Genomic DNA, 11031 nt, shown 5'->3' on the forward strand with positions numbered 1-11031 from the left:
GCTATTCTCCTCAGGGCAAATTTTACCTCAATTAGCCATGCTAAAATGTTGCAGTGGTAGAGAGCAACATCCTGATATAAAACCCCCATACCTTTAGGTAGAGAGAATATATCTGACACTCCACTTTCATTTTCACTCCAGCCTGGGATTGATTACAAAAACACACGCACGCACACACACACACACACACACATGCACACAGAGGAACAAGGTAAACAATTTTGAGGGGAAATGGTTCAGCTGATTATATGAACTGCAGTATTTTGCAGGTTCTTTATATTACTGACCCCTTAAAAATGACTGCAAAGTTGATTTCTGCAGGATTTGAACTCAGAGAACTCAGAATGTAAAGATCCAGAACAACCACCATAAAGCATTTTGTCTATTACTTTAGTGATTCAACCAATTTCCATTTTCTAACGTGAACTAATAATGGACAATAATACAGAATATTTCAAGGAAGACTATATTAATTCAAGCACTTCTTCAGATAAACTTATAATTCTCTCTAAATTAACTCCTATTTGAGAACTACTGGCCAATAGCCAAGCTTATGACTGTACTTCTTAAGATAAGCTCCAAAAATCTAACATAGTTGTGGTTCCCAGCTAAATCCTGTGTCACCTTATTTATATTACAGATACCATTTAGGAAACTATAGATGTTAGAACTTGCTGTATTTAAGATCTCAAACTTTGAGTTCTACTGTCTATATTTTAAAGTCATTATAAACACCATATCTTATTCTTGTATATTTGTTTTGTTTTTAAGGCTTACTTTGACAGTAATACAGGAATTTGGGAGTTTGGTACAACGATGATGGTGATCCTCATTTTAATCATCTATCTACATCTTGGTATTGAGACATATTCATGGGTAAGTTTCACTGATTTAACTCTTCACTATAGAATATATTCAATATTTGTTTATCTTATAAACCATTGTTGATAAGCTTCACAAGATCTGATTTCTTTATCATAGTTGACTGCATATCTATGACTTTTCTAAAAGTTGTAGAGGTTTTAGTGATTGTTTCAACTTATACCTAAGGACAGGTCTTCTGTTATCATGACATCCCTCCATTTATTGGCCTTACAAAAGTATTTTTAGAATGTGGTCATTTTACATTCAAATAACAACAATATTACTAATAATTATAATAGAACAAGGAAAATATTGATAGTACACAAAGCATTTCATTCCCAAGAGTGACACTGATAGGTTGTACTACTTGTCTAGAAGAAAGGGTGGGAGAGGTTTGATCAGTTGCTAAGATTGTGTAGAAGCAGAGGAAAACAGCATAGGGTGTTATGTAAAAGTTGCCATGGAACCATTGTTGAAATATGTGAAGAAGTCTGGCAATATCAAAATTGATAATTGTGTAAAGAAAGAAAAACTTAAAGAGGAAAATTACATGAAAAAAGAAATACCATGGAAAGAAAAAAATATGTGCCATCAATTTGCAAGAGGTACGAATACCAAGACAGATGCAGAAGACCAGTGGTTATGGATGCAGAGGAATGATTTGAAAATAGAAACAGAAGCACTTATATGCACACCACAAGAACAAGCATTAAGGACTAACTATGTGAACAACAGAATTGACAACACTACTGAGAGTGACAAATGCAGAATGTGTAGTGAGAGAGGTGAAATGGTATGGCACATTGTTAGTGAATGCCCAAAATTGGTACAACACAACTACAAAAGAGAACATGACATGGCAAAAGTAATCCGAGGACTTCAAACACATGGCATGACCAAACCCCAGGAATTACTGAGAATAAAGACTGCAGAATCCTGATGCAATGATTCTGTGTGACCATCAGATCAGACATTGGAAATCTGACGTTGTTGTGGTGAACAAAAAGAAAAAAAACTTTCACGATAATTGACGTAGCATGTCTTGGTGACAACAAAATCAAAGCAAAAGAAGGAGGAAAAGTGAACAGCTATGACAGTTTGAAGTAGGAAATATTCAAGTTGTGGTCAATGAAGAGAGTGGATACGATATCAATAGTAATTGGTGTGCATGGAAGCATCAGCATTCAACTACCAACTTCAAAAAGATTGGTATACATGTAAAGATATAACACCTACAAAAATCATCATTGCTTGGAACTGCTTGAGTTCGCCACAGGGTTCTTGAAGCATGATCAGTAAACAAGTGTCACTTTAGTCTGCTGGTTCTGGATAGCTGACACTATCCATCATACCCTGCAAAATAAGGTGAGAGTTTTCATCAAATAATAAAAAGAAAATGAAGAATCCTTATGAAGATAGGAACCTCAAGTGATTAAATCTTGCCAATAAAACTAGTTGTAGGACTTTGGAACTGGTTAATATTTTGTTAAACTTTAGGTCATATTTTCAATAAACTGAATGTACGATGTATATGTATACAAATATACTCATACATGTTAAGGCATAACTAAATCAGGAGGCCTCAAGTTTGATTTCATGATATAGCACTGTTGACAAGTGTCTAGTGTCATAGTCTTAGTTTGATCTAAGTTTGGTGTGAAATTGGGTAAAGAAAAAAAAATAGGAACTGAAAATTTGACAGATTGGCTGTACCTGTAATTCAAAGGATGAGCCTTGTCACGCATAATGTGGCAAACTGAATCTGACTAGAGATCATATAAGGGATATATACTGTGGAATATTCAACCACTTAGACCATAATTCAATGAATTGGTAGTTCTGTTGATTAAACTAATGGAATAATCATAGTTGATGAAATTGACACAAAATTCATCTGTTTCCATGTATGTGTTGAGAAAATATAGTAGAAAATTATTTATTGGTTTCATCAAATATGGAGGTTTTTAACTTCTTTGATATATATTTAATAAAAATAATTCTTTAACCAAGGTGTCACGTAAAAAGCATTGCTGTTGATGCTGGTGCCATGTAAAAAGTACTGGTGATGGTACCACAAAAAAAGCACCCAGTACACTCTGTAATGTGGTTTGGTATTAGGAAGGGTAACCAACCATAGAAACCAAGCCAATACAAACTATGGAACCCAGTGTGGCCCCTGGTCTTGCCAGTTCCTGTCAAACCATCAAACTTATGCCAGCATTGAAAACAGACGTTAAATGTTGATGATGATGAATTCAAAGGATTGCTTTGTTACAATGGTAGAACATCTGTCATGTGTACAGGATATGTGGCTTCATGTCCCATGAGTAGCATTTGATTTTTTTTCTATCTAAAAAGGTTTTTTCAATCCAATATTTACATGGTATCATTTCATGTTCTCTTGAAGGTTTATAAATTCTTATAGCATCAGCAAAATTAATGAAAATATCTCCAAGTGCTAGATATCTATAATCAACCATTTTCAGAAACCTCTGAAACCAGAGTACCACACAATTACAAAGACATTATTGATAAATTCATCAGCATGATTGGCAAACTCAGGAGATTAATCTCCATCTCTGTTTATCTGATTTCAAACATTGCTTTATAACTAATTGATCCTAGCATCTTGACTAATATTTATTGAGAATCACTGAGTAATTTTTTTTTGTTTTCTTTTTCCAGACATGGATCCAATGGTTTCTAATGGTGATAAACTTTCTCTTCTTTTGGTGCTGTATGATTGTGGTGCATGCTTTCTGTTTAGATTGTGAACACCCTGGTAATCCTTATTGGGTCATGGAAAACACATTGGCCAAACCAACTCATGTCTTGATTGTTGTGATTACCTCAGTTATTGCTTTAATTCCCAGGTAAGCAGCAATGATTTTGCATCACTTCCTAATTTTGTTGTTGATTTTCCAAAGTTTCTATTTCCAATTCCTCCTCAGATAGAGAGGATACCAGTAATCTTTTCTACTATTTATATAAACTTGATTTGTTTACTTTGAGACTTGTTTTTCCAGGATTACGTGGGTTAGATGAATATTAATGTGACTTAGTTTTCACCCACATGCTTTCCCTTTCACTAACCTTTAACTGTTTTTCAAATAAGTGATCTCTAATTCCACACATCTTCAAAGGTGCAAAGCCAACAGATCATTTGTTGGTAACACTTCAAATGACAATGTCATTGCATGTAGTTCAATGATTTTCAGAAAAGCACAAATATAAGCATACACGCGTGCACGTAAATAGATATTTATTTACGACAGACTTCTCTCATTTTCTGTTTATGGAATCACAAGGCTTCATTCAGCTTGGGTCCATATAGGAAACACTTGCTCAAGGTACTTTGCTATGGGACTGAATATAAAATCATTTGCTTGAGAAGTAAACTTTTGATCCATACAGTCACGTCTGCACCTGGCCTTGTGTGTGCATGTGTGTGTGTGTGTGTGATGCTAAAAATAATCCAGATCACATGATATGAAACATCACAGAGATATGCCATATATCTCCTGTGAGTGTTGTAAGTCATTTGAAGCCACTTGGATTTGTGAATCTCTTTTGTGTTTGGGTAACCCAATGTTTAACTGACAAAATTTTAATGGCCCACTTTTCCATTTGCAATTTTTTGCTCAAACATAGAAAAATCACCAAATTTTTGAAAAGAATGATTTAAAGAACAGCAGTTATGTAACCACCTTCATTAGCTTATGGCTGATTCTGCTATAAGAATCTGTGCACTCTTAGCTGAGTGCTTCTGCAACATCCTGTTCCTCCTGAAGAAGCTGTGTGTGTATACTTATCTGTCAAATATGTATGCATGTATAGATAGAGAAATGTATGTGTGTAAGTCTTCAGTAAGACTGATGGTTTTCACTTTTCAGTGAGATAACCATTCACTTAGAAGAGCAACAGTGCTCTGTGATAACAAAACTAGGATGAATGGGTAAAGTAAACAAAGTATGTTTGTAGAAACAGAATGACTCTGGTGAAAAGAAAGTAACACATGTGGACAGTGGTAAGAGAAAGTGATGTATGTCAGTAAAGAGTTTTTTTATTTTATTTTATTACATATATAACATGTATGCATATGACACATGTATAACAAAACCACATTAGAATACAAATCCCAAACCAAAGAAAACGCAAACATGAGTGAAGAAAGAAAAAATGAAAAACAAAAAGAAGAAAGAAAGTAAAAACATCAATTCAGCACCAAGTGTCTCAATTGGTCTCACACCACAAGGCTCAATGGAACCTACTGAAGCAAGCCAGCACACTTGCAGTATTACCACAGGTGATGACAAGGCTAAGGTGTTGGAACAGCCAAGCACCTTCATGGGCATCACCTGACGCCTTGGTAAGGCAAGCCGCCAACAATGACAAGAACTTTGCTGTTAGCGGCCCAGCCACTCCAGATGTCTAAAACACTACAGGCTGGAAGAAATGGTTCACTGACAAGTCCTGATACGTAAGGATTTTGTTCCATTTGGCTATGGAGGCAGTGACCCTCGTTATCTGAGGGGAGAAGTGGTGATGACTGGCAATACAGATCTGATACGATCCTTTACACACAAACCCCATGATGAGCAAGAGAGGTTGCATGGCGAAAGTAGGAAGGTTATGGATAAGGTATAAAACTAGTGTTATTCCTTGTTGCATAGGCAGCATTTTATAGTGAACAGGAAATGGTAAATGATATATCATCATTATTCTGACATCCACTTTTCAATGCTCATATACTTTGAATGGGATTTGTCGAGGCATATTATCTACAGCTGGAAACCCTTCCAGTCACCAACACTCACCTGTTTCTGAGTAAGGTAATATTTCCTCATGATCAAACTTGTTTCCATAAAAGATTAGAGATGAAGCACACTATCTGCATGATGGTGACACTTATTTACAACTGTCATACAATGCCATGGCAAGGCAAGAAGACAGTAACGCGCACACACACACATATGATAGGCTTCTTTCAGTTTCTATCTATAAAATCCACTTACAAAAGTTTGGCAAGCCTGGAGCTATAGTAGAAGACACTGGTCCATACTGTGGGACTGAACCTGGAACCACATGGCTGAAAAGCAAACTACTTACCACACAGCCATGCCTCTGTGTGTGCGTGAGCGCATGCACGTAAACATACAAAGGAGAGAAAGAAAAAAAACAGTAAAATTATTTAGTATTTGCAATTATTTGTATATCTTAATGAAATATTTTACTCAGTGAAGAGGAAGTTGAAGCAGTTTAAAGATGAGGAAAATGGATAGAAAGTATTTTTAAGTCGAATATGTAGATTAGAAAGGATTTAGACATTAAAATATATATTCTACATAAGGGTTAAAATCCTTCAGTTTATTGACACTGACATTTGAAAAAAATTCTAAATTGGAATGGTTGTGGCAACTAACAAACTAACAACACTCTGCAATAACTGTAGGTTGGTTTTAATCTTGGCAAACCTAAATATTTGTGTAATTCAATCTGATTGGTTAGCTCTTCTAATAAACTTATACATGAAACATTTTAAAGTGTGTCAGTCTACATGTGTTCCAGTTATGTAAAGCTTATGTTGTTTTAATAATTATTTTATACTTTAGATATTATAAAACAAATATAACTTTCTTGAAGGGAATGTAATATATATTGACTGTAAAAACAAATTGATGTTAGCTGACATTCTTGTTTGTGTGTATGAGTGTTTTCTTTTTCTTAAATGGTGATTTTCCTCCTTTTTCTCATTTTAGGTTCTTATACCGAGTCTTTCAGTGGACATTTTGGCCTAATGATGTGATGAGTATGACGAAAAAGATAAAACTTCAAAACCAAGAATTGACATCAGAAGATAGTTTAGATATGACAGAAACCACTCCACCATCCGGTTTCAAGCGGAATAGGATTTGGACAACAAATACTAGGGAACCACAACAAGTATATCGGCGTCAGACAAGCAGTGAACACATATCACATCCATCAATTTTTAGCTGACATCTTCATGTTCATGTTTTCTGTAGAGTTGTTCATTTTTATTTTTTTATACATTCATACTCAGTGGTTAGGCCGGACGTAAGGAGAAGAGGAGTGAGATTGATTGTATGTGTGTATGTTGACCTCTTCTTTTGTAGAGGCATTCAAATTCTTTTACAACCTTTCATTTCATGAAACTTTTACCTTCAGTATAATTTTTATAAGTCCAATGCCCTGAAGGATCACAGAGAAGTGAATGATGCTGTAAAAGGTTTTGAAATATACACACAAACACACATAATGGTATAATTATTGCAACAGAAAATGCATGAACGTTTTTAAGGGTCAAAATATTGACCCACCCCAGTAAAATATTTTTACATATCATGACTTGGTTACTGCAATTAATGTCATCTACATCAACAATGCTGTGACAAGAAAAGACAATTTCCTTTTTCCGTGTTACTTTGTACTCAGATAGTCAATGACAACTCCACTGTCCAAATGTTTACAATGTTCTATGTACAATTTTATCAACTTTAAATAAGCTGAGTCTTTCCTTTTAATGTCATGACTGCTTTGAAAATTGTCTGGAACCAAAGGACATCATGAGGAAATTGTCTTTTTCTTCTTTTTTTTTTTCTGAATGTGAATGGGTGATTATTAGATATACTAAGTGACTGTAAATGTTTTTTGATGTGTTTTATTTTTTTATTTCCAATGTGAATCTTTAAATAAAACAAAAAATTATTTTTGTAACTCATTACATTCTTAAAAGACTAAAAAATATTAAAGCAAAAAAAAAAAAAAGAAAACCTAACAACATCCAAAATCTTTCTCTTCTTGAAATTTGCATCAAACTCATAAGTATGTATTAAGAGTGAGATTATAAATCAAGCCTGGTTGGTGTACAACTGGAAACCAAGGAAATTTAAACATTTAAATTCAAATATATATTTGCACGAGTGTATATATATTTATATACACGTGACAGATCTCCATCTATGTGATTCTACTCACAAAGCGATGGCTGAAAACTTTGCCCAAGTGTGTTACAGTAGATTTAATGAATATGGGAGGCAGACCCTAAACACTTGAGTTTAATTCCACCATAATCTTGATCTGGTACTGTGTCTATACTTGTAACCCCTGAAGGAAGTACATAGAGTTTGTAAATCTCCACTTTAACATAGGTAATTATGTTTTGTAAATATTATCCATGTATCCTGTCACACTTTTTAGATGGTGGGATTGCTCTGATATTTGCCTGTAAATTGTTGAAGCAAATATTCTATTGTTGGATGGATGCCCTAATCCTAACTACTCAATTCACTGCCATTGATAGGATTTCAACTACTTGAGTGGTCAGTCACTGAACTAACTTTTTTATCATTTTCTCTTTGGCCAAGTTAGAAGCAGATGTCATACAATAAAGAAATCAGTGCATGTTGAAGCCAATGTACCACATACACATACATGGATCTATGTATGTATATATATATATATATATATATAATAATATTAGGGACAAAATCCAAAATTACAGGTAAAAAACTCAATTAAAATCAATTTATAAAAAATTAAAATTAAATTGAGCCTTATAGATAAAGTATATATAAAATATATAGTTTTAGGGAAAATAACCAATTTTCAAGAACTCATCGATGAAAATCCACTATCACATATAGAAAAATTAATAATTAAAAGCACAATAAATTAGTATAATATAAAGTAAAGTAAATATCATAAGATAAATATAATAAAAAGATTACACGTGTTTCATAACCAATTTTCAAATAGAAAAGAAATTTAAATCGATGAGTTCTTGAAAATTGGCTATATATATATATATATATATATATATATATATATATTTTGATTGACCGTTGACTGAACACTATTCAATTTTTTTTCTCCGTGTTTTTCTCCTTGTCTCCGTATTCTTTCTGTTGAAGAGCGTAGCTCGAAACGTCAAAGATTTTCCGTATTCCCGAGCGTCATACTAATATATACTTTTGTTATTTACACCACCTGTCCTCGTCTGTTGTTATTTTTTGTATATTCTCCCATATATATATATATATATATATATATATATAAGCATTACTTATGAAGAGGTAGTGCTAAGCAGTGATGTGTATAAATACAAGCTTATTACCAGTACAAATATACTTGGGGTATATTCAAACCTGTAAGAAAGCCAGTCTAAGTAAGTGGTGCTGTGAGCTGATTTTGGTATATTTATACCATTTGTCTACAGCAAGAATTTTCTCTATGACAAAATACAGTGAATGGCTTTCTTATGGGTTCCAATATCCCCCAACCATTTTTGAACTGGAAATAACCTTGTATAAGCATTAATATGTGTATATGTATTGATATGATAAACATGAACATGCTAGTGCACCCTCCTCAAATCATCTGACACCTTCCTTGGATTTAAGTCTAATATGTATCATATTATATGAAGGGACCACTACACAGTCAAATAAACTCATTATAGATGTTTTGCTCCTTTTTTATCAAGCATATATACACTATCTTTTATGTATCCCCCAACTACATATATTCTAAGTTTATAACACAGGCAACTGATGAGGAAAAAAGAATGTTTATTGTAAAACTGCAGCCAAATTTGGTCATTGGGAAAATATTCCATTCACACTGAACTATTGAAAATCATCCTTCATGAGTGTGTATGTGCACACACACACACACACACACACACACACACACACACACACACACACAATATTAGCAACAAAAGCAGTAGAAATAGTGAATGACAATTTTTATATCCTACTTAATGTGGATGTATTGGTAGAACACCATAATACTGCAGTATTTGCCTTGATAAACCTTCTCATCTTGACATTTAAAACTTCTTAGCACTAAACATTTATATGAGATTTCTCAAGATGAACACTTCTGTATTATGGCATTCTAACTGTACATCCATGTTAAGTAGGGTACATACATACACACACAGAAAGACAAATGGATGCTTCCATGTATCTATTTACCTCATTTATAATCTTGCTTTCTCATGTAAAATATTATTTTCTTTTAACCAATGAAACTCTAATATAACTTTGTAAATTTCCACTCCTTCCCTTCAGCAGATTTTTCTTCTTCAAAATTTTAGAGTTTGTCAGTTCTTCATTTCTAACAAGGGATAAATAAATGAGTATTGGTATGAATTGAACTCAAACCACTTAATTTCTACCACCAACAGCAACCACCCACATGTCCTATATGACATTAAATCAAGGAGTTTGAGGTAGATTATGAGAGCAGTTTGCTAGAGATAAAAAAAAGTAATACCAGAAACAGGATAGCAGTGGTGTGCATGCAGTAATGGAACAGTTCACTTCAGATTAAAATAAGATAATTGGACCATCCTTTCATTATTGATTGCAACCATTCCGGGGTTTTAGTTGATTATATTGACCCTAGTAATTTGTCAAGTACTTGTTTTATTGTTCTCGTCAGAAACAAGAGCGCAAGTCATTCTTCTCATCAACCGACTTGTTCACCACATACACTAATATAAACATATATATGCATGTGTATATATTTACACATATATGATGAGTTTCCGTGTACACAGTGATGCTTGAAAACTTTCCCTGAATCCCATTGTGGAACTGAACATGGAACCATGTGGTTGTAAAGCAACTTTCTTAACCATGTGGTTATAACTACACACACAATTTTTTTTTAGAGTACACTATGTTCATAAATAGTGTCAAAATGACAAAAGAGATAAACATATACATGTCCATAGGCATAGAAACAAAATTATTTAAAGATTTTTAAATACTTATAGATTTGTGCTCTAGCTAAGAAATTATTTTTTTTATCCTGTTTACATTGTGGTTTATAAAATGGACAAGTCTATCTGAGACTTAGCTTTTGTTTGTTCTTTTTACAAACTAGCCATGTTACTGTTTAACCCTAGGTCAGCTCTGCTGGAAAGGTAATTCCAGCTACGATCACCTTATCTTTTATCTTTTACTTGTCTCAGTCATTTTACTGTGGCCATGCTGGGACACCACCTTGAAGGATTTTTAGTCAAACAAATTGACCACAGAACTTATTCTATCATTCCTTTTGTCAAACTGGTAGGTTACAAGGACTTAAGCACGCATAAAAGCGGTGGTGGGAGACAAACAGATGCAAGGATAT

General features: G+C 33.7%; 1 protein-coding gene across 2 annotated transcripts in view; it reads left to right on the forward strand.

Annotated features, from left to right (window-relative positions):
* Nucleotides 1-7658, forward strand: part of LOC106881894 (phospholipid-transporting ATPase VD) — a 108647-nt gene extending 100989 nt beyond the window's left edge. For both annotated transcript variants that reach the window (XM_089361575.1, XM_089361576.1), the window contains 3 exons: nucleotides 772-876; nucleotides 3550-3737; nucleotides 6624-7658. In XM_089361575.1, coding sequence (XP_089217701.1) covers nucleotides 772-876; nucleotides 3550-3737; nucleotides 6624-6864 — 534 coding nt within the window. In that variant the 3' untranslated portion in view covers nucleotides 6865-7658. The remainder of the gene's footprint in view (nucleotides 1-771; nucleotides 877-3549; nucleotides 3738-6623) is intronic.
* Nucleotides 7659-11031: the final 3373 nt, after the last annotated feature.

This window comes from Octopus bimaculoides, chromosome 13 (assembly GCF_046866305.1).
Source record: "Octopus bimaculoides isolate indiv1 chromosome 13, ASM4686630v1, whole genome shotgun sequence".
Lineage (NCBI taxonomy): Eukaryota > Metazoa > Mollusca > Cephalopoda > Octopoda > Octopodidae > Octopus > Octopus bimaculoides.